Source organism: Malus sylvestris, chromosome 2, assembly GCF_916048215.2.
Source record: "Malus sylvestris chromosome 2, drMalSylv7.2, whole genome shotgun sequence".
Lineage (NCBI taxonomy): Eukaryota > Viridiplantae > Streptophyta > Magnoliopsida > Rosales > Rosaceae > Malus > Malus sylvestris.
Window position 1 is genome coordinate 21,345,346 of NC_062261.1, and position 24,958 is coordinate 21,370,303.

Here is a 24,958-nt window from a genome sequence, read left to right on the forward strand (position 1 = left end):
GCTAGGTCGTATATTAAGCATACTTATCATTCTACGATAGTTGCCTTGGTTAAAGATGTAAACATGCTAGGCTAGGGTCTCTGTACTTCTTCAATTATTTGAATGAAAAGACCTCTTTTAACTTTTAATACTTTACGTGCTTATTTACAATTTTCTAATAGTAATAACTGCTTTAAACACATAACAAGGGTCTTTACATAGACTCCAATAATATAACAGTCTCTAATATCCCACAAAGTTGGATGGTACTTCTTTAGAAATTTAGCATTAACTGGATGTTTTTGTAAATTTCCCTCTAAATCTGCCAAGCAGTGCCCTCCCCTATCTAACTGTAGACATTGAAATTTCGGTGAAATAAATATTGACAATTGTATTAAAATTACAACCTCCATTCATTTCACCTACATCATACATTCATTTCACATACATCATACACTCACCTCACCTACAATGTCCACTCAATTCACCTACAACAATCCACCCAATCCACCTACAACATCCACTAAAACAAAAAGATGGTGGTAATTCATTCTCAAAGCCTATAAATAGGCCTCTTTATCAAAATCATAGAGGAGGAAATTGACATACATTTTCTCTACTCTCAAGCAAATCCCGAAGGATCAAGAAAGCCCTTTTCGTTCTTCGTGAAATCCTCCTTCAAGATCAAGCCCCAAAGGCCTTTGAAGAACTTCCACCAATTCAAGATTAAGCCCCGACGGCCCTTGGATCAACAACATAATCCACAAATTTACACATTACAATGATCGAATCAGAGGCTAAATTTGTAGAAGAGATTGTAACCCTTAAATCATTAATACAAATATTATTTTGTACACGTGTTCTTGTTTCATTCATCGTAGGAATTCTCGTGTTTACAAATTTGGCACACCCAGTGGGACAGTCTATACCTCTCATCTCTATCTTTGAATCCGCAAAAAGCACAAATGGCATCAAAGAAGGCTCAAGTTGTTCTCGCAACCAATGCAAGGAACAAGAGCGTCATCACACAAGCAGTGTCACTTCGGGCATCACAACTCGAAGCAAGGCAATAGCTCTTTCTGTCACCTCTTCTACCCCTGCATCAACTCCGCCGAATAAACAAGAGCACCCGAGACACGAACCTGTGATCACCCTAGCCTCGCTAAGGGCACCAAGGGAGGAAAGCCTAAGGAAGTACTTTGGTTCCATGTTTTTCGATGCCGACTCAAGTGGCAGCTCAGCCATGCAAGTCATGACCACTGAAGCGACTTCAATCGATGAGCAGCTAGCTCATATGAATAAAGCGATCGCAAGGCTAACACAGATTGTGGAAGAAAAAAACCTGCAAATCACCGCACTCATCAACGAACTAGATGCGAAGCCCGACGTGAAAGTCGAGCAAGGGGATAATCCAGTAAAGAAGGAAAATGACGAGGATGAGGAGCTTCCTGCGGAGAAAGTCGTATAGAAGCTAAAGCTAGACCAATCAGTGGCACTCATGTGATCTCTCTCTATCCAGCAGCTGCAGGAGATGATCGCCAGCACCATCAAGGCATAGTACGAAGGAAGCTCACATGACTCCGTATTATACTTAAAACCCTACTCCAAGAAAATTAACGCTTTGAAGATGCCGAGGGGTTATCAGCCACCAAAGTCCATGCAGTTCGATGGAAAGGGAAACCCAAAACAACATGTCACCCATTTCATTGAAACCTGCAACAATTGGAACAGAGGGAGACTACCTCGTCAAGCAGTTCGTGCGCTCGCTGAAAGGCAAAGCCTTGGACTGGTATACCGACCTCTAGCCCGAATCTGTTAACAGTTGGGATCAGCTAGAGAGGGAGTTCCTCAACCGCTTCTACAGCACCCGCCGCACTGTAAGCATGCTGGAGCTGACCAGTATGAAACAGTGGAAGGATGAACCTGTCATCGACTACATCAATAGATGGCGTTCGTTAAGTCTGGATTGCAAATATCGGCTTTTAGAAACCCTCGCCATTGAGATGTGCGTTCAAGGCATGCACTTGGGGTTACATTACATCCTTTAAGGCATAAAACCAAGAACATTCAAGAAGCTGGAAACTCGTTCCCAAGACATGGAGCTAAGTATTGCCAATCATGGGAAGAAAGAGCCAATCACCGACTTCAAGAAAGATAAGGTGCTCTCCCCAAATGTAGACAAAACTGGGAAGAAGCCCCCCAAGGAAGCATTCACCGTCAACACTACACCCATCAAGACTTCCTCCGCACCTATCAAGATCTCCTCCAAAAAAGCAAAGGAGATAAAGAGAGGTAAGCCTCTTCGCACCCAAGACAGGTACAAAAGCACCTTGAGGGAATTGGAGCAGAAGGTGTACCCTTTTCCTGACTCAGATATGGATGCAATGTTAGACGACTTGCTAGAAAAGAAGGTAATCGAGCTACCCGAATGCAAGCGGCCTGAAGAGATGAATCGCATAAATGATCCTAAATACTGCAAGTACCATCAAATCGTGAGCCATCCTATTGGTAAGTGCTTCGTCCTCAAATAGCTCATCATGAAGCTAACACAACAAGGGCGAATCAAGCTTGACCTCGAAAACACTGCCGCAACACATACTATTACAATTGCATTTGGATCCTTCAATCTCATGCCTCTCCAAGCGACACTTGACCATTCCTATCAATGTTCAAGTTGCACGATACCTTCTGCGTAACCATCGCCAGGGGCAAGCGACCAGGATACACTTACTGATGATGAAGAAGGGTGGACGTTGATGACCTATAAGAATATGAGAAAGCCAAGACCACAAGCTATAAGACCAAAGGGGGAGCAAGGGAGAAAGCACCGTCGCCGCAACAGTAGGAAGCCTAAAAGAAACGGAAAAGCTACTAAGTCAACGTATGCTGGGGAACCTATGGAGCAAGAGCCATGCATTCCTGTCTCATTGCACGAGTACTTCCCGAAGGACTTTTTCCAACAGTGTACTATCGTCATCTGTCATATGGTTGAACTAGAGATGAAAGAGCCCTCAAAAGGCAAAGCTATCACCACTGAGGGAGAAAAAACTCCTACGCTCGAATAAGATATGCCAACACACTTTAGCATCAAGGAAACGCTACGATTGCCAAAGAAGATGCGAAGAGCACTGCCAACGGTCTTGGCAAGTCTCGATGACCACGAAGTACAAGAAAGTAAGAAAGAAGGCTTGAAGCTTCAGCCACATGAATGTGCCACATGCTGTGTCACCGAGGACACAATCCACTTCACCGACGAAGACTTGCTGCTAGGATCCAAGCCTCACAACCGTCATCTCTTCGTTTTTGGTTACGTAAGGGAGCACAAAATCAACCGCATGCTTGTGGATTGTGGATCAGCCATAAACATCATGCCAAAGTTAACAATGACTACAATCGACATCAAGGTTGATGAATTGTCCTTAAGTCGTCTATTAATCCAAGGTTTTAATCAAGGAGGACAAAGAGCGATGGGCATGATCCGAGTAGAGATGACTATTGGCGAACTCAAGTCAAGCACGATATTCCACGTGATTGATGCAAGAACTTCCTATGGCTTACTCTTAGGAAGGCCTTAGATCCATGAGAATGGAGTAGTACCGTCCACCCTTCACCAATGCTTAAAATTTTACCAAGGAGGAGTGAAGGTGATATATGGCGACACCAAACCATTCATCGAAGCCGAATCACATTTCGCAGACGCCAAGTTCTACATGGATGAAGACATGGTGCCTGAAGCTCTTCCAAAAGAGATCAAATCCACAGGCAAAGCAACACCTAAAAAACAGGAATGGCAAGCCATGCCTAAGAAGCAAGAAGGAGAAGCCGTGCCATCTTTAAGTAAAAACTATGACGAGCCTACTAAACCTGCACCAACGAAAGGGAGTAGGACGCCCTCAAATGGACCAAACACACTCGTCTTCCGATACATCTCGATGTCGAGAAGAAAGAATGGTCAATCTCCGTTCGAAACTGGAGCAAGCAAAGCCGATGCACACCGGCACAAAGATAATGTAAAGTTGCTCAAGACGAATGCAGTTTTGCCTTTGACATTACTAAGCGACGCTAAGGTTACAAGACTACCATAAGGCTTTATAAAAGCTCTACCAAAGGGGGTGGAACCAAGCTTTCTCCCAACCAAGAGGACCGAAGAAGGTTTTGATCCAAACGCCTACAAACTCATGTTGAAAGCTGGGTACGACATCGCTTCTTCTTCGAATCCTGGAAAGAAGGTTTCAAACCCCGTAAACAATAAAGAACGTGTCTTCACCGAGACCAAAAGAAGTTGAAGAAGCATGGTTACAGAGTTAACAACAACAAAGATGGAGTTGGCTTCACACCAAATGCACCCGTGAAGATTTCAAACAAAGCGAAAAATGCTAACACATCAGCGTGAGCATTGAACAAGAATAAGAGGAGCATAAATCCACCCCTCAAACGTTAGTCTTCGATAGGATGAATTGTTCAAGAACCAAAACGTTAGCACTTAATCGCATTAGTGGTCAAAACCGAACCTCTGTCTTCAAGAGGCTTAACAAACCAACATCCCAAAGCTATGTTTTTGAAAGGTTGTCAAAACCTAAGAAGTAAATCAACACGGCTCGCTCTCATCCACGTCGGTTAGCTTTGGAAAGACTTGAAGACAACAGGAAGTTTTTTAGAAATAGGGAGACAACGTCAAAGGAAGAAAAGCTCGACAGGCTAGTAGAAAAAGGGCGATATTGAAGCTTGATTCCTTCAAGGATGAAGCGCTAAGCATCTTTGGAGGTTGACACAAATGGACCACTGAAAGTAAGAAGACGCACTATCATCCACACCGGCCAATCTTCACGCCAACAAATCCAAAAAGACAAAGAATATGAAATCCCTAAGGAAGACGTCACTTTTGGCTCTTTCGACTCAAAGTCTTCACCTCGACCGTTGGGGGCATACTCCAAGTCAAGTGAAGTTGAAGGATGGACTCATGTCACTTCGAAGAAACTGCACGAGAAGCATACGTCTTCTACACAAGTGCACCAATCGGAAAAGGGGCAAAGTAGCTTTCACCAACCTCCAAAGCAATGTGAAAGTGTTGAAGATAAGGAAATTTTGGCACAAAGATCGTTCATGCGCGTTCTCTTCTTCCTCGAAAACTTAGTCAAATACTCAACCAAGGCTCCTTGCTATGAAGATTGGGAGGAACGCCTCTCCAAGATCGCTTCGAAGAAATTGGACAAGCAGCAACCATCTAGTTCACAAGTTCATCAGTCGAAAAAGGGGCAAACCAGCTCTTGTCAACCTCCAAAACAATGTGAAAGTGTTGGAGATAATGAAATTTCGACACAAAGATCGTCCATCCCCATCACAATGCGTGATTTCTTTCCAGAAGACTTCTTTAATTACTCAATCAAGGCTCCTTGCTATGAGGATTGTGAGGAACACCTCTCCCAAGTTGCTTGACAAATCCACAACAATCAAGCTCCTTGTTCGCACGAGCCTAAACTGCACGGCACAAAGTTCCCCGTTCGTATGAGCCTAAAATGCGACAACCAATGCTCCTGGTCTACATGAGCATAAAAGGCGACACCAAATACTCCATGTTCGCACGAGCCTAAACCGCACGAACCAACGCTCCTGGCCCGCAAGAACATAAACTGTGTACATCAAAATCATCATCAAAATCACCACTAAAACCATCAAAAAAAAAAATATTCATCGCTCATTTGAACTACGTTATAACTTGATCTCTTCTTTGGAAGGGTACATAGGCAGCTCGAACATTCAACTTTGAGTTCAGTCACATCAAAATAAAAAATAAGGATTTTATTAAAGTCAATATTATTGCAAAGGCAACAAATTTTCTTTGTTAAAAAAAAGAAAAAAAAAGATTCCTTATATATATATATATATATATATATATATATATATCCTCTATCCAGTAGCAGCAAGCCCATCAAAAAGAAGTCGTCCAGGCCCAAGCCTACTGTCTGAATCGAGATTCATCCCTCCTCCACCTCAGGCCTACCTTTCAAAACACAGAATGAAAAAGCTCCAACTTTTCTTTCCCTTTCTCTCTCCAAGCTCACATCTTTCTCCCCAAACGGCCATGGCTCCAATAACGAAGAAGTCTCCACCCAAATCCAGCTCCTAGAAGATGACCCACGTCCACCGCATCGAGCTCCAAGCTCGCCACTTCACGGAAGCCTTCCTCTACTCCCGTAGCAGCACCGTCAAAGAAACCCACAGCTAGCATGGAAACTTGTGCCGCTTGCTTTCTTTTTGCCATGGTTCCTGGGAGGTCAACAACCTCCAGAGCTATGCCTCTCGCCCCTGCTACCTCCTCGATGTCCCTCACATTGTTACCAGCGATCTCATCTGCGAGGAGCTGGCTGCTTCGACCGTCATCATGCCCTCTCCCGCCGCTTTGACACAATCGCTCGCTCCGCCGCCGAACGCACAAGAAAATCGACAGAGAAGTCGAGACTGGGACGCGCCGACGCGCCTTCATCGTGGGCTTTAGCAGAAATTAGCCTTAGTACATGAAGTAGCTTTCTGAATTCATGGAGACCCAGAACGTGAAGATATCGATGAAGTCTGACCCTCTGCAACTCTCTGAAATCCTTTATGGAATTTCTTTTTCCATGGAGTTCTTTTCAAATGTCAGCAAGCGGAGTGCTCGTATCCTTCTACCCTGCTGGTAAAATCGACCTCAATCTGTGGAATTTCAGATCTTGGTAAGTTGAATTGTAGGGGTGATGTTGATCTAAACAGAACTCAGTATGTGTCTTTGGCTCCCATAAAAATTTGCATAAGGCCCGAGTAGTTGGATTTGGACGAGAATAGATTGGTGATGACGATTTTGGTTTTGGTGGGTGAAGATCAAATCTGTGTGATGATTGAAACTATAGTCCAAGTCAATGAGTTCGACGAGAGGCTGAAGTTGTCTAAGCTTGTACGACTTGGTCAAGTTACTGAATGTGTTGAAAACAGTCAGATGAGCGGTGTGCATGATGTGGGTATGTTTCTTCTTTCTGAGGGCCGCAAAGGTCTCTATGGGTTCGCCAAAGTTAGTGACCGCTGTCAAACGACTAACCAGTCATGAAGCTCGACGGCTTACACTCTGCCTCAAGCTCTAGCCGTTTCTGCACCTCCGCCCTAGCTGCTGCCTTTGAATGTGATTAACAAAACCAAAGTTTATCACTCACATCTGCTTGCCTTTATTGCTGCCTATGAATGTGATTAGCAAGACCAAAATTTGTCTACTCACATCTACGACACCATGAGAATGGTTCTAAGTGGGATTAAGCTGCAGGATAAAGGCACATGTTCATAAGCAACCCATTAACACATCTGACATAATTTCCTGCATGCCAATTCAAAGGTGGAGCTCACATTTTTTATAAAGAAGAATGATATCCTATGCCAATTCAAGCACCCACCAAGAAACCCAATCGTGTTATCGTCAAGCCACTCACAAGTGCATGCTACTGTTAGCAAGTCAAGAAGGGAAAAGGAAATGGGTGGTGGCGACAAAATGGTGCTTCCAATCACCATCTAAAAGGAAATGGGTGCACTAGTCACCATCTAAAAGGAAATGGGTGCACTAGTCACCATCTAAAAAGAAATGGGTGCATCAGGTGCCATCTAAAAGGGAAAAAAAAAAGGGAAGTAATTCATCTTAGTCAGATATACATTTTATTTGTATTTAGCACAACATACTGAATAAAATAAAGCATGTCCATTGATATCACTAAGAACTTACAAGTGCGTATAAAAAAATAAAAAAATAAAAAAATAAAAAAATAAAAAAATAAAAAAATAAAAAAATAAAATAAAAAAAAGAATAGCAAAGGAGAAAAAACAAAGACTTCACAAAGGTTGCTCACGTGAAGCCTCAACACTCGGCTGAACCCTAGAAGAAGAAGGCACTAAAGATTGATCATATGGCACCTCAATGCTTGGTCGAATACCAGAAAGTGAAGGCAAAAGGTGCCTCTGGAAGAAAGCCACAAACTTCTGATGGTTACTTTGAATCCGACCTTCAGATGCTTGTAAATGATCAAGCTTTCTCTTCATGCTCATCAAATAATCATTTGCAAGCATGCGCAACTCTCGATTCTCGCGCTTGAGACGTTTGATCTCTCATCCAAGGCTTTCCACCTCGGTCGTCAATGATTCAACTTGGCGAGTTCAAGCAAGTACGCGCTAAACCATGTTGGACACAGAGCCAGCATATTGAACACTAAGTGCCCGGGAGTCTTGAACAGCCAACTCATCAGACCGCCTTGAAAGCAACCTATTATCTCTAGGAGTGATAAGGTTCCTAGCTACAACCGTAGCCATTGTTGCATCCCTCTTCACATAGTCTTCAACTGTAAGAGGGCCATTAGAAGAAAAGAAGGACGGGCGCCATATATTACGCTGACGCTGCGCACTTGTATCACTCCCGAGACTCAAATCTAAGCAAATGTTAGACGGGTATGCCATTTTAAAAAATGGTAAAAGAAAAGGGTTGGAGGGAGTAAATCTCAGAAATACAACAAAGACAATTTTCAAGGGTGGGCAATCTTCAAAGTGTGCATGTGGAATACGATTGACACCACCTTAAAAGGAAAGGCAACACAACCACTTGTTCAAAAAATCAAAGAGATACCACTCTTCGAATTTCAAAAGCCGAATTTTCCTGCATAAAGAACATCAACACTTTTCAGACGCGATCTCAGCTTTCGGCTATCACGTGCAACTTTGTCAAATATGACTGACAGAGTTGAAAACGTGTGAAGTTCATTATTCCAACTACCACACTTTTGGCCGACAAGCGTGGGTGACAAGGCCACATCCACACTACCACTTGCTATTGGGAAATTACTATATAGTTCGACCTCCATCCTCTATGGCAAGGCACACATCCAAAATGCCTGACTTTTCTTCCTCGCTAAATTCATCTGCAACCAAACTCTTCAACATACTCAGTTTTCTTCCTCCCTGGAAACACCTCTTCAACCAAGTCACACCAGAGCAAAAGTATCTCATATCACTAGGGTTGAAAGTAAGAGTATCTCATAGCACGCCTCCTCCCTATCCTTTTCTTTGTCCTCGTTCTTCTCTGCAGGGTAAGAAGAAAGAGAGCGATCAGTCGGCACTTTGAATCAGCCTTCCAATTTGGAACCGACTACCTAGAATCCCTTCCCTGATTGGTCACCTAGCACTGCTCTCCAGTACTCATCTTCAACTGTTGATGCACTGCCGAAGAAGATACCAGATGCCTGGAGAACAGATGAGGCAAGTGAAAATGATGCATCGAAGCATGTGGAGACAAGCAACAAATACATGTGCAGATCATCCGCTACTTGTTCAAAAGCAAAAGTATCTCATATCATCAGGGTCGAAAGCAAAGGTATCTTATATCATGCTTTTCCCTTGTCATTTCCTTTGCCCATGCTCTTTCCTGCAGAATAAAGAGAAAGAAAGCAATCAGTCGGAAACTGAAATTAAACTTTCGATCGGGAACTGATTACCCAGAACCTTTGCCTGGTTACTTACCTAGCACTGCTCTCGAGCGCTCATCTTCAGCTGCCGACGGGTCTCGAACTTCCTCAGCAAATATTTCAGGACAATTGATATGATGTTGGCTCTTTACATTAAAGCTGCCAAGCATGGATAAGTCGCTGAGAAGTGATGCTCTGAATGACCATTTAAAGGCAAAAGGTTGCGCACCACTTCTGCTACGCAAAAGAAACAAGCAGAGAAGAATGCAGAACGATGAGCTGGGACAAATCATTATAGCAGGACACCCTTCTTAGCAAAACTGCATAATCTAGACGAAGGAGTCTAAGTCAAATCCAAGCCTGCCATTGTTGATATAATCAAAGAGCTCGATAAGCTTCAACAACCTTTCGCTGGCACTGTCGCTGAAGAGCAAAGTCTCGACAACCCTTGAAGATCATATCGTTCACCAAACTGCTCAAGGTTCATATAAAAATACTGCGAACTTCCTTGATCTTTCAAAGCAAATTCTTTGGAACATCTGACCTTATCCCCTGACCTACTTCAATATGAATTGGAAAGATTGAACAAAGAAACAGGCCATCACCTCCGCCTCGTGCCTACCTGCCAGGTGTTCAAACCCTAAAAACTACTCAAGATCAAACCCTAACAGCCCTTAAAGAAATCACAAGTCTGATTCAAGATCAAGTGTCCACCACTCTTGAATCAAATCCAGTTCAAGTTTAAGTATGTGGAAAGTCCTTTGGAGGAAACCAGAAAACCCTCCAACCTAGTTTAAGATCAAAGCTGTGGAATGTCAACAAGTGCAACAAAATACGTGCCGATTCATCCATTACCAAAGCCAAAGATCATCTTCCACATGAAGCTCCTTGTGGTCTAAATTTCATCCAAGATCAAGCCTCAATGGCCCTTGAAGAAATTTCAAACAAAATTCAAGAACAAGCCTCAACGGCACTTGAAGAAACTCCCAGCCCAATTCAAGATTAAGCCTCAACGGCCCTTGGATCGACATCTACATTAAGGGACTTCAAAATGCATCTTCTACACATGACAAGCACATGTATACAACGCCCCTTGAAGTGGGGGCATTTGTAGATATTGAAATTTCGGTGAAATAAATATTGACAATTGTATTAAAATTACAACCTCCATTCATTTCACCTACATCATACATTCATTTCACATACATCATACACTCACCTTACCTACAATGTCCACTCAATTCACCTACAACAATCCATCCAATCCACCTACAACATCCACCAAAACAAAAGGATGGTGGTAATTCATTCTCAAAGCCTATAAATAGGCCTCTCCATCAAAATCATAGAGGACGAAATTGACATACATTTTCTCTACTCTCAAGCAAATCCCGAAAGATCAAGAAAGCCCTCTTCGTTCTTCGTGCAATCCTTCTTCAAGATCAAGCCCCAACAGCCCTTGAAGAACTTCCACCAATTCAAGATCAAGCCCCGAAGACTCTTAAAGAAAGTGTTCATCATTCATCAATCGTCCAGGATCAAGCCCCGATGGCCCTTGGATCAACACACAATCCACAAATTTACACATTACGAAGATCGAATCAGAGGCTAAATTTGTAGAAGAGATTGTAACCCTTAAATCATTAATACAAATATTATTTTGTACACGTGTTCTTATCTCATTCATCACAGGAATTCCCATGTTTACACTAACACTTTGGTAATTATGAAAGGGCCCTCCCAAGTGGGACTCCACTTCCCAAAACCACTCATGTGAGCTCCTAAGGGTAGAACTGCCTTTCATACCAATTCTTCTTCTTTAAAGGTCTTTAGTCTTACTCTCTTATTGTAGGCTAGGGCAATAGCTTCTTTCCCTTTATTGATTTTGTTTAAAGCATCAATTTCATGTGAATTCATCACTATGTAGGCCAAACTGGTTCTGAAGCCTTACATAACTCATATTGATCTCTATAGGGAGCACTCCATCTTGCCCGAATGTCAATGCATAAGGAGCGGTCCTAGTCCTTGCTCTTTTTGAGGTTTTGTAAGCCGATATTTCCTAACTTCTTATGCCACCTTTCTGGGTTATCTACCACCATTCTTTTAATGATATTCACCAATATCTTGTTGCTAGCTTCTGTTTGACCATTAGATTAGGGATAATAAGGGCTAGACTAGATCATCTTTATCTTGAACTTAGATGCAAACTCCTCCACTTTTTTTTAGATAAATGATGGCCATCTATCTGTAACAATTGTTTCAGGTACCCCATATATGTGCAGAATTTTGGTTTCAACGAACTTATTCACAGTAGCTTAATTAATATTCCTCACAGCTAAAGCCTCAACCCACTTAGTAAAGTAATTAGTTGCCATAATTATGAAAGTGTGTCATCTGCTGGAAGCTGTGTATATTTGCCAGATAAAGTCCATTGTCCATCCTCTGAAGGGCCATGGCTTTACTACTGGATTCAAGGTACTGATGGTGTGTGTTGGAGAGGTCCATGCCTTTGACACTCTTCACACCCTCTAACATAAGTTTTACAATCTTTTTCTATACTAGGCTAGAAATAGCCATATCTTTTCAGCAACCATCTCATATTTGTCCCTGCTTGTCTGCTCCATAAATGCCTTCATGCACCTCAGCCATCACCCTTATTGATTCTTCCAAACCTAAGCATTTCAACAAAAGTCTATCTAGAGTCTTCTTCAACAAAGTTTTTTCCTACATAACAAACTTAGTTGCTTATCGTCTGATCTTCTTACTTGTGGGAAGAGAAAGGTCTTTTAAGCATTGAATGATAGATGTTCTTCAGTCATTCGTCTCAGGTTCTTTATTCATTACATATAAGCTAAATCCCATCTCAAAGATAAAAGGGAGATTTCTTCCTTGTATTGCACCTTCATTTCAAGCCCTCCCTCTTGAACATGTGCTCCAAAAGTCCTCTATGCCATTTCATTGGCAATCAAATTTGCTTCTCTAGGGATATGGTTGATTGTTACTTCATTACCCCAATACTCTAATAATTGAGTAGTTGGCAGGTAATACCCTACCATTGTGATATGTCTGCACTTGTACTCTCCATTTAACTAATTAACCACCAGCTCAGGATCACCATATACTTCTACTTCAGTTGCCCCCAACTCTATTAGAATCTCCAAGCTAATAATCAGTGTCTTATACTTTGCCTTGTTATTGGTAGTATCCTTGTAATCCAGGAGAAATGAGTAGCAATGCTGGATTCCCTCTAGATCAATGATGACAATTCTAGCTTCTGCAACATGTTGTGTGCAAGATCCATCGAAATGTAACCTCTAAGGGGTAATCCATAAACTGGTTATTCTTTTTACTTCTTGCTGGATCCATTCCTCCTTGCCTGAATAAGCCTTACTAGGTGGGATCCAAAGGTTAGCTACTTCCAAAGTACCAAGGATGTTGACAAGTTCTTCCTTGGATTCTTGGTGCTCTCAGCTAGGAATTTTGCGATTTCTTGTCCTTTTACTGCCCTCTGAAGTACATACTGAAAACTGAACTCTGATAGTGCTAAGATCCATTTCTTAATTCTTCATGTTAGCATTGGTTTAGACAGCATGTACTTGATCACATTAGTTTTAGCAATTATATAGATATGGAAAGGCAACATGTAATGCCTCAATTTGCAGGAAGTACAAAACTAAGCATAGCCTCTTAACTGGGGTATATCTTGTTTCTACCTCAGTAAGGACCCTACTGAGGTAATATATTGCCTATTCCTTTCCCTCTTCATTATTCTGAGCCAATAAACTCCCTATTGATTTCTCGGATGTTGAGATGTAGAGCTTTAAAAGCTTCCCCCTCTGGGGAGGCATGAGCACTGGTGGAGAGGCTAGACAAGTCTTTACTTTGTTAAAGGCTTCTTAGTGTTGAAGACCGCACTCAAACTTGTCTTGATTCTTCAACCTCAACAAAGGAGTCAATGGTTGGATCTTGCCTATAAGATTAGTAATGAATCTCCTCAAAAAGTTAATCTTCCTTAGTAGCCTCTATAATTGCACTTTTTTGGTGGGGGAAGGTGATTCCATTATAGCATGAGCTTTATTCTTGTCTATCTCCACACTCTCTGATGGACCAGGAACCCCAGAAAGTTGCCCGATCTTACCCCAAAGGCACACTTTCTAGGATTCATCTTTAACTTGTGGGTTCTCATTCTTAGTAAGGCTTGTTTAAGGTCTTCCAAGTGTTGATCTTCAATTTCGGACTTCACCACGATGTCATTAATGTATACCTCCATGCTATGCCCGATTAAATCATGAAAAATAGCATTCATTGCCCTTTGATAGGTAGCACCAACATTTTTCAGCCCGAAAGGCATGACAACATATTCATACGCTCCTATGTGTCCTGGGCATCTGAATGATGTTTTATGTATATCCTCCTTAGCCATTTTTATCTGATTATATCCAGCATTTTCATTTATGAAAGATAATACTTTGTGTTTTGCAACTGCATCGATGGATAGGTCAACCATAGGCACAGGGTATTCATCCTTGAGAGTTGTTTCGTTAATGTTTCTATAACCGACACAACATCTAATGGCATTAGTTACAACTTTTAATACAGGTACAATGTTGGCCAACCACTCTATGTATTTTTCATGTTTAATAAAGCCTGCCTTTTTGCCTCTCAATTTCTTCTTTGACTTTTTCTTTTATCTCATTCGACATCCTTCTTGGTGCTTGCTTCATGAGTTTATATCCCCCCTTAATAGGAATTATGTGCTCCACTAAACCGGAGTCTAATCCAGGCATTTATGTGTAATGCCATGCAAAACAATCTTTGAATTCGTGCAAAAGATCAACTATTTTTGCCTGATGTCCAACTTCTAGTAGGCCACTGAGCTGTATTGGCCTTGGGTCCCCTCAGTTCCCAAATTAATGGTTTCTAAAGGGTCTTGAACTTCATGTGCTAGTTTATCAGGTTTTGTAGACAAAAACTCTATTGACTTTAGAGCCTCAGGCTCATCCTCTGGCCAATCTAAGTCATGTATACATTATGCCATATAAATGGCTGTTTTCATTTCTTCCTCCAAAATTTCCTTCCCTTGGTCATCTTTGGTTCCTGAAGTTCATTCTCCCTACTCTACCATTTCTATGGCTAAGCTTTCCTTGATCTCTCTTCATTCTCTCCCATGTAAGGTCTGTCGCATTTCCCTAAGTGAAATAAAGTCCTTGTTCTAAGAGCTTTTCGGCCGTCACCTTGGTAGGGCGGCCATTTTGATCAACACCTAGACATTGCAGGATCCTAACATTAGGATTGTAGAAAATGCTTCAGCAATATTCGCTTTAGGTGGTTTGCTAAGGCTAAACTTAGCCTGTTGAACACCATCTTGTCAGAATAAACCCTCTCGGGCTCTTTTCGTGTAGGGTCGGGCAAGTCTGCTAAACTTGATCCCTTTTTACTAACCTCCTCAATGTTCATAAGTGCCATCATTGGTTTTTGTGCCAAATAATCATCTTCCACCACTGCTGGTTGATTTGGTTCTACACAGAACATGGATGACAAGACATAGGTCATGTTGACATGAAAGTTGCTAGGCCAAGGTATTCCTTCCTTCTTTTCTCTAATCTGGCACAAAAATTGATCCATCCATGCCTGGGCATTCTTAGTTAACATTAACTTGGGCACCTCCTCTTCTCCCCTTACATTGAAATCATGCATATGCCTTCAAGTTCTAAAGGGAATATCCTCATGTGGTGGTGGAGGTATCCTTTTTTCAAGAGAAATGGTTCCAAAACAAATATTCTCTGGATTCCAACATGGTGTAGACACCATCACCATGTTCTCTTTGACTCTTCTTAATATTTTGTACTTTCCTAGATGAGGGTTTGAAGGAACATGATCTTATTTTCCTTCAACCTTGCTATTAGCTTTCTCTACTTCTCTCTTACTTCTCCAACTAGGTTGTCTCTCTCTTCCTTGAGTAAACTTCTCGAACATCACATTTTCAAAAGCTTCTGAAATAGCAGGAATTTTTAGTGAGTTCATATGAGCTTTGTGTTGCCTCTGAACCTTTCTTCTCATGGATGCCCCCATTTGTCTAATAGGTTTTCAATCTTTGCCCACTATATACCACTTTCGACCCAGTCGGGCTGAGTTTCCCTTTGTGACTGGTGGCAATTGGCTTATGGTTCTTTCTCGCTTTCCTTGTCTCATGCTACTGTGGTTTGTTAGCTGGGGAGTCTTAATATCCATCCACCATGGGAACCTCACATCTTCTACTTCTTCAGAGGCTTCAAAGTCTTTAAACACCTTAGATAGACCCTTAGGCTCTAAATCTCCTCCCAACCTTTGGAACACATTCTTAGTAGTCTCCTTGCTTGTTTCAGCAGCTTGAAGAACACTTCTACGGACGTCATGTTTTTCCATCTCTCTCCTTCTAAACAACTCTTGGTCAATGATGGCACCTAATGTTGGTACCTCAAGTTCACACTCACACTAACATTTGCTACACAGAGCTACTCCTTTTACCACAGTTGCTTGGGGCCTGTCGGGTAACCTTCTGACTCCTTCTCTAGGCCTGCCTGCTTGCCTTCTTTCTCCTATGTCATCCATGATAGCCCTTCCTTTCCCTCTCTCAACCCAATTAAGTTTTATCATGTTGATTGGGGCTTCAGGGAATGGATATGTGTCAACAATCATGTTGACCTAGGGTTTCTCTAGCAATAATTTCCCTTTGACTATAAAGTCTTGGATCCAATCTCTGAATTGCACACAATTAGCAATGGAGTGATTGAAGGTATAATGGACCTTGCAATACTTCTTTCCTCTAAGTTCTTCAGGTTTAGGCATTTTCTTGGTGCTGTCGGGTAAGATTACTCAAGCCTTTACTAGTTCTTCATAGATATTTGCGGCCTTGATTAAATCAAAAGAATATGACTGATACCTTGGAGGTTTCACGGGTACAAAGCCTCCATCATTCATTACTATCTTATGGTCTTTGATGGATTGAACCAATCCCTTCACCATTAAAGGTTTGAAAGGAGTGGTCATCTCTGTAGCACATAACTCGATCCCCTCTCCCAGACTGTTATCACTTTCTCCAAGCTCTAGGCCTTCAAACTCCAGCTGATGATAAGTTGAAAAGAGCAAATCTAACATGGACAAAAGCCGTGCGGCATAACATCTAAGAAACCCACTTTACAAAAATTAGGCCGAATCTCTTGTCAAAGCCACACATCCCAAAACTACATAAACCATAAACAAATTCAAAACCCTAAATCATGAGTAAAACTTCCATCACCTGAATGAGAGCGGCCATCAGACCACCAACATTAAGTCCAGAAACAATTGTAAAACAAGAGGCATATCTTGATTAGGCGCGATCTCCAACGGCCCAAATTCATAAGCAGAGTGACATTAGATTTCAAAAAAAATAAATTGATTAAATTCTAAGGTAGAATATGGAAGAATGACTGGATTGAAAAAGGAACAAAAAATAAGTTAGGGAATATCATATGAAATCTCCGATCCTCATCCGTTACGAGGAGCTTCAATCTAGTCACCAAAAAGAAAGTAAGAAACTATTATTTACCACAAAAATATTAGAAAAATGAAAAGAAGGTGAGGAGGAAGAGTAGAGGTGCTTCTCCTTTTCTCGCTTCTCCTATAGAAGACTTGCTCTTGGATCCCTAGGAGGCCAGAGTTTCAGTTGGACGCTCTATTAGGTTTGTGTACGTAGCTTTTTAATATAAATATTATATATATGTGCATAAGAGTGATTTTAGTTTTCCGCTCATTCGTTTATAAAGAAAAAAAATTAGGTTACAATAACCGTGCATTTATAGTTCAGTTTGATAAATTAATCGGACGGTCATAGGTTATAAAGTTCAAAATCTATGATATCACGTTGTATTGTAGTCACATCCAATTGGCCATAGGTGATAAATAGGAAGAAACATATACATTATCTTTTTTTCTTGTTATTTTGGTTGAGGACTATACCTTCTTCTAACACATTAATGTCTTGACGCACTTAAACCACAAATATTGTAAGCACACCTGATCGATACAATGAATCCAATATAAATATCCGTTCTAAGTTCAGTTGTTTGCTTATAAATAAATTCGAATTTGGGTTAAGTTATATGTCTACCGATAAATAGTTCTTAAAGAAAAGAAAAATCATATATACATTGACAATATTTGTACTCAACTTGAATAAATTTATGGCACGCCTGATCGATACAATGAATCCAATATTAATATCCGTTCTAAGTTCAGTTGTTTGCTTATAAATAAATTCGAATTTGGATTAAGTTATATGTCTACCGATAAATAGTTCAAGGAAAGAAAAATCATATATACATTGACAATATTTGTACTCAACTTGAATAAATTTATGGCACGTTTACTAATCTGTAATCAGATTGAGATGAATTGAATTCAGGAGGAATTGAAATGAGGTGAAATCAGAATCAGATTCCTGTTGAAGTTGTTTACTAAAACTATATAGAATCAGAGTGCAAATGATGCATATTCTATATTAGTTGTTTATCAATTCACATGAATCGGAATCAAAACTAGTTTGATAACTAAAATATCCTTGTACAAAATATATATAAATTTTATTTAAATAATTAATAATACAATTCTTTTGTATATAAAAAACTAATACAATTATTTATATACGACAAGAAATCAGTCCTCAATATCTAGGGAATACATGAGAGTGGTATTACAGTACCAAAACACCAAACTTTCATAGACCACAAGAAATCAGTCCTCAATATCAACGTCTGAAAGTTTGATCTTGAAGTTTCCTAATATAACACGCAACGTTAGTATCTGATCTTATTGCAACTAACCCAGATAATGTAGACGTGTCGCATATGAGAGACAATTTGAGATCATGAACTCATATATGATAGCAACATAAACAGATGAGGCAATAACTAACCCATAGGCAGTAAACCATTGGAGAGCACTGTGGTAGAATAGAAAAACCTGTGAAACACGAATAGAAATTCAGCTTTCATCATGGAAGTATATCATTGAGGCACAACAAAATCCGAGTCATATGTAACTTTTCTTTTTCCACTTTTAAAGTTTTAAGTTATAAATAAGAAGAATTATATTTGTATCTTCATTGGTAATAAGCCAAAACAACAATGAAACAATTAAATCAGTTTTATCAACTGTGTCATATATTATAATTTAATAATTTGTATAGCAAGAAATACATGGACTACAGCTATAAATTTTATTTTAAAGTAATATTGAGGTAAATTATCCTGTAGCTTTGCCCATATGAAAAGCTCCCATCAACCCACCCCATAAGGCTCCAAACGGGGTTCTATTTGATTGATGGATCTTTGCCCCATGGTGAGGCTGCAAATACCACTGTGCAACAATGCCTGGGGTGCTAAACTTATCCAGAAAATATGGTTCTTGGATGACACACCAACTTGTCAGCCTACATATTTATTATCAATTTATTGCATATGAGAAGCATATAGTTAAGTGGATTATCTTCCATGCCTACCAATGAACTCATAAACATATTAAGGTTGACAAAAGTCTTACTTTTTGCAAGTCTTAGGTTTAAACGTATTGCAAGTCTTAGGTTTAAACTATGAGTACTTGACACATATTTCTTTCCAACAAAGATTTGGTGCACCACTGCAGATTTAATATTTTGATCCATAACCAACCACAACCTCAAATTAGAAATTTCCGAGATAAAGAAGTAAAAGTACATTCTTAGGGTAACATAAACAGGATGCATAAAATTGAAATATCACTTACTTTCCAGCATCTATAAGTATGTTATAATTCCTCGCACATCTTTAAAGGATTTGGCAGGCAGCTGACTCGGGGAATTCCTTCACTAGTACCAGTACCTATAAATATGATTCCTGATTGCTCACAAGGTGAGCCAGCACCCGTAGTTGCAGAATCTGTGGTTCATTACAAAGTCAGTACACAACAGCTTAAAGCTCGTACAATCCACAAACGGAGAACGTTTAAATTTGTCTATATGGTAACAACAAAGCCCACCAACATCATATATTCATCACCATGCCAAAAGCCAAGCTACCATCTTATAAATTAGAACTGTTGTAGAGTAAGCATATTTAAAACCAAAATTATAACCCAGTTAATCAAATTTGAACCATTTGATTCCATCATCCATTGAATTCAATGCAAATCAATGTATATATCACAACTTCATTCATATTTCAAACACAAGCTGCACAACTCAGTCCCTTATCTCTTATTAAGCAATACAAGTAAAATTTGGCGCCTAAAATCAATGCATAAAAACCATACATACCTTCAAAACAAGAACACCGAACATGTACCGATTCAACGGTTCAAAGGGTATTAGTATATCCACGGAATGCACAAAACCCAGAAATAAGAAATGCAAAATATTGTAATCGGAGCAAGATAAATAACAAATCAGGGATGGCGGAGCTTACATGATTGGAGGTAAGAGTTGAAAATTCGTCTGAAGGGAGAAAACCCATTTGCCGGAGCTGTGATTGGAGGGCTGTGGAGTGGGAGTTGGCGTTTGTACGTAGCAAAGTAGCTCAGAGAAGGAGAAGGCCGAATAGTGCTTAATCCAATAGTTTAACGGGTGTTGACGTTGATGTTTCGGCTGGAATCTGAAACTTGAAGGCGCTGGGTGCTGTGTTACCGGGGACGAGGGAAGGAGATAACGGTATATTGGGTAGAAAAAACTGATTCCTGGATGAGGCTTTCTTCCGGAATCCAAATACCACCGGTAATATGATTCCAGGTAAACCAGGGATCTGATTTCCTATTTTTGATGGGCCCCACATACAAATTTATTCCCCAATGTTAGTAAACACATGAATTACTTGAAATGAATGCAATTTTCATTATTATCTTTATGTAAACACGCCCTTAAGTTTTCAATCTAATAATTACCAATAATAGTTTCTATTTGGTGCCTCATATTGCATGTAATTCAGCAACAATTAATCTTGCGGAACTTGGTGAAAATTCTTACCATAGCTCCAGTACTATAAATTTAGGCACCATTTCATAACCATATTCTTATCAAATGTTCTTTGGGTTCCTCGAATTCGAAGCTTTGGGTGACCCCTCATCGAATTTGATTCGTGCACTTTTCAAGTGAGTTACATTGCAATTGCAATGTGACAAGTGGCCCCCAACAATAACGTGTACACTTTATTTTTTTATAAAAAGAATGTGTACACTTTTCTCAGATCGGTCGTGAACATCCTCCTTCGAGGAATTTTCTAACATGTTTATCTTGGCATTTTCAACTCCCAACAATAATGGAAGAGATCTTTCAACGACAAAGATAAAAAAATATGAGTGTAACAATTCCATTTGCTTATAGAGAATATATCTTGCGCATATATATAAAGTTGTCGAAAGAAAGAAGCATGCATGGCAATATACTAAGCTGATAGTGTCAGACATAGACGAAGAAAATGCAACTTACTTTTGCTTTTAATTAGTGGTTTTTTCTTTGATGAACTCTAAATAGTGGAAAGACCAAATTAACCATAAATCTCGGTGGGAGATTTATCTGATCAGAAAGTTAGTTCCAAAGAAACCTTAACCATCAGCCAAGCTTGCCGTCATATTTCTGAAGAAGGATAGCAATTATTATACGGCCGGAAAGTACAATGGGGTTCAAAAAGAGGTAAATAATTCTTGAAATTCATGACCACCAGAAAAGAAAAAGTATGCATGCTTGAACGCGTGCACTACAAATAGTTTATATATATATATATATAAATCATTTAATAAGAGGATCCTTATTTTTCTAAAAAAATGAGGACACCCTCTTGACTGTTGGATTTGACTTTAATGAAATTGTGTGGTTGAGATTGTGTGGTCTGTAATTTAATTTCAACCACATAATTTCATTAAAGGCAATCTAAAGGTCAAAAAGGTATCCCCATTTTTTTTAGAAAAATGCGGATCCATCTTATTAAAGGGCATATATAAATGGAAAAGGATCCTAGGATCTCCTGATTGTAACCGTTCATCATAAATTGTGCGATCAGTTTTCGTTTCAAAATTTAAAATTTAAAATTAAATATAAATAGTATATAACGAAAATTAACCGCATGATATATGATGAACAATCACGATCACGGGATCCTTAAGATCCCCATAAAAAGGATCCGGCGAGGATGCTTTTCCTACATAAACGCCGGATCCTTTTCCTATATAAACTATTTGTAGTGCACGCTTTCAAGCATGCATATATATATATATATATATAAACTACTATATTATGATTTAAATTTCTTTTCTTTTTTGTGTTTTAAAAGCTGTATCAAATAATATCTATATCATTATATACATGGCTTTTTTAATTAGGATTCTACCCCTTCATAGTCTAGGTCTACCATAAAATCTTTTTTTGGAGATCTACTAATGTTTCTAAAGGCATTTCTTGATTGATGATCATGTACTTAAACTACACACGAAATTTACACAAAATTACATATACGTAATAGAGTAATGCTAGGTAGACTTATTTGTAAACTAAATTTGCAAACTAAATGATGTGTCACCAATACGAAATAAGTACGTTAATCAACACTTAAGTAATAATCCAATAATTAACTTCCATGTCATTTAGTTTTCCAATTTTGTCTACAAATTTAGCCTTCCTAGCTTACCCTAATTAACAAGTTTGTGGTAATTTATGTTAGGGCTCTAGCTAGGTTACCTGATGATGTAATAATAAAGAAGCGTGCATCAAATTAATAATTTAATACAAAGACTGTTTAGCTAGAATAAAAATAAACTCGAATCCGTGTCCATCAATACCGATCCCTCTGCATGATGATGCATTAATTCACTACACAGAAAGTCTACAAATTTTGCTTGAAACCCTAGACTCCAATGTCTAATACAGTTGTCAACAATATAATGTTTATAATTATATATCAATATAATGTTCATCCTGTTTGCTGTGGAAGTCTCACCTTACATGTGTGAAAAGATAAACAAATTTGTAAGGATGAGCAACAAGCTAATGCTTCTAAGAATTAATTAACTGTTTCCTGTTTTGGCTGATTTTTTTTCATTGATAATTAAGCTTCGAATGTGGTTAACTGAATTGTTAACCGGTGAATATGTGGTTGGAACCACGTCATTCTGATTTGTTGTTAACAAGCTTTCTTTTAATTACAAATGATATTACACTCTAAGTTATACTAAGGTAAGCGATATTACTCTAAGTTACACTAAGGTAAGAAAGAGAGTGGATTAAACAGAAAAAAGCGTACACATGCACAAGAGCACATAACAGCAGACCCCCTTAATTAATTTTGTACGTAACTACGCTGAACATGTATGTGGGTCCATTTGGAAAAATTGTAGGGATGTATACTCCAAATAGAAACGGTCCAAATTATAATTTACTATTGTTTATCTACCTTGTTAATTTCCTTGATCTCAGATTTTTCAAGGTTTTAGTCTTGTCTTACACATGCTTTCAACAATGTTAAAAACTGATCCATCAAGTAAGTGCTCCATCAGTTAGCATGTCGGCGATATATTTAATTATATTTTTTAACCAACCAGATTCATTAGGGAATTATAAATAGAAAGACTGCCTTCTTCCTTTAAATATACCTTATTTGAAGAGTTAGTTACAAAAAAAAAATCAAGCTATTACTTGCAAAGAAATGGATAGCAGAGAGCAGCACGCTGGCTTTGCGGTTTGGAGACCTAGCAGCAGCAGCAACAGAGTCTCCAAATGGAATCATATCAAGATCAGAAGGAAAAGAAAAAATAAGAGGTACTTTATTTCTAATATTCATATTGTTTTTGCTGCTTCCGCTTACATATTATTATGCTTACAACTGATCACCATGAGACCAATTTCAACAACAAAAACCTAATGGTGGATTATTTTGGTTTTACATATGTACATCTATAAAGTTATTTTTAGCCTAGTGGCATGATCGAGCAAATAAGAGCGGTAAGATTATTCAAGTGCTGATGGGCGGATTTTGAGAAAAAGTAAGTGATCATGGCCTGCCGGCCGATATGTATATTTTATAAACCTTTAACTTAGGGCATCGATCATTGAAGGCTAATTAGCCATTTTCCACTTTTGCCGCCCGACCTCATTTGAAGGTTGCCCGACCCTCGTTTGGGTGATCATGAGTTCTAATACCTATGATGTTCACACTTAAGATCGATTGACTTACGTTTTGTGGCTATGCTTTACTATTGAATAATCATCCTAAAACGTTTCGGCAGCTGTTATTGCAATTCCAAAGTAGTTATTCCGGTATTCTTCTAAATGCATGATTGTCTGCCTTATATTTTCATAACCTATGAGTATATGATGATTTTTTTGAATTCTCAATAACAGCTCCCAAAACCTTAAAACTCTTTTTTTCATATATATAGCTAAAAGGTTAATTAAACGAAGGTGATCATCACCTGATTACGCAGAGAGTGAAAGCCCACTCTTCATGAAGAGAGAAAGATAATATTTAAACTAATTACACTCCTTTATATAAGCTTAAACTATTTTACATAAGTGACTTTTTATTTTGCTGTGTAGGCTGCAAGGATTCATTTCCTCAATGCCATGGCATGCCATCTTTGCATTTCTAAATCCATTGCTAATTGGCGTACTTCAAGTTAAATGTCAAGGTGCAACCGAATCTCCATTCGACACACACCCAAGTCACATGTGGATATTTTTGTCGACAACGTTAGTCTACTGCTTTGCACTTGCAGCTAACATAAAATCACGCCGTAACTGCACTGCCATATTCTACTCTCGAATGTCCGGTCATATTGCTCTACTCACCGGCTCTCTCTCTTCAGTCTCTTTAGTCTCCATCTTCTTTCCGAGCGTGCTTGATGAGCAACTTGTTTTCTTCTCATGGATCGTTATGCCTTTGATAGTTGGAAGGACTTTGATTGGTCAAGTGTGTAAATACATTTGCAAATCTACAGCGAATGCAGTCCTCTTAGTTCACAGCATTTGGCAGGGGTTTGCAAGAAGGACGGAGCAGCCACAATTGCCGGTGTAGTGCGATGGAAGTTACATAGTAAGAAAAGAAGAGCGAGAGATCTAGAGAAAGAGAAGATGAGCATGTAGGGCAAAGTGGTGTTGCAATTTGTTGCATGCAGGCTAGGTTTTAGGGATTGTCTTCCAGACCCAGTAATTTAAGAAGAAAAGAGACGAGAATACGTATGCACACGGGTATTTGATTAATATAGTACGATTGGCCATCATTCGTATATCATAAGGCACTACTGGCTTGGGTAAGTCATTGTTGAATGAATACTAATCAATAAAGTAAGCACAAACTAAAATAGGTGTTGCTTTTTAATTATAACCAAAGAGACCACTAGTGGTCTCACCATTTGATATTTGACCAGACCTATATTTAATGATGCAGGGAAAACTTATCTAGTGATTAATATTTATATCTATATGGTAGAAAATTTGATCCAGAGATATCGGATATAGCCAAGAACCCTTAATACAC

The 24,958-nt window shown here is 39.3% G+C and overlaps 1 protein-coding gene and 2 long non-coding RNA genes across 3 annotated transcripts; 1 reads left to right on the forward strand and 2 right to left on the reverse strand.

The window, feature by feature from the left end:
* Positions 1-352: 352 nt before the first annotated feature.
* On the reverse strand, positions 353-10,931 carry LOC126613874 (uncharacterized). Its single transcript, XR_007620209.1, has 2 exons — positions 10,713-10,931; positions 353-490 (listed from the first exon to the last, which is right to left on the reverse strand). It is a non-coding gene; the product is annotated as an uncharacterized LOC126613874 (long non-coding RNA).
* A 7,093-nt stretch (positions 10,932-18,024) lies between these two features.
* On the reverse strand, positions 18,025-20,259 carry LOC126586170 (uncharacterized). The gene is made up of 4 exons (XR_007610762.1): positions 19,904-20,259; positions 19,227-19,378; positions 18,379-18,425; positions 18,025-18,241 (listed from the first exon to the last, which is right to left on the reverse strand). It is a non-coding gene; the product is annotated as an uncharacterized LOC126586170 (long non-coding RNA).
* A 2,869-nt stretch (positions 20,260-23,128) lies between these two features.
* Positions 23,129-24,496, forward strand: LOC126591270 (uncharacterized). Its single transcript, XM_050256918.1, has 2 exons — positions 23,129-23,241; positions 24,019-24,496. The coding sequence occupies exons 1-2, from the start codon at positions 23,129-23,131 to the stop codon at positions 24,494-24,496; spliced, it is 591 nt and encodes a 196-aa protein (XP_050112875.1).
* The last annotated feature ends 462 nt before the right edge of the window (positions 24,497-24,958 follow it).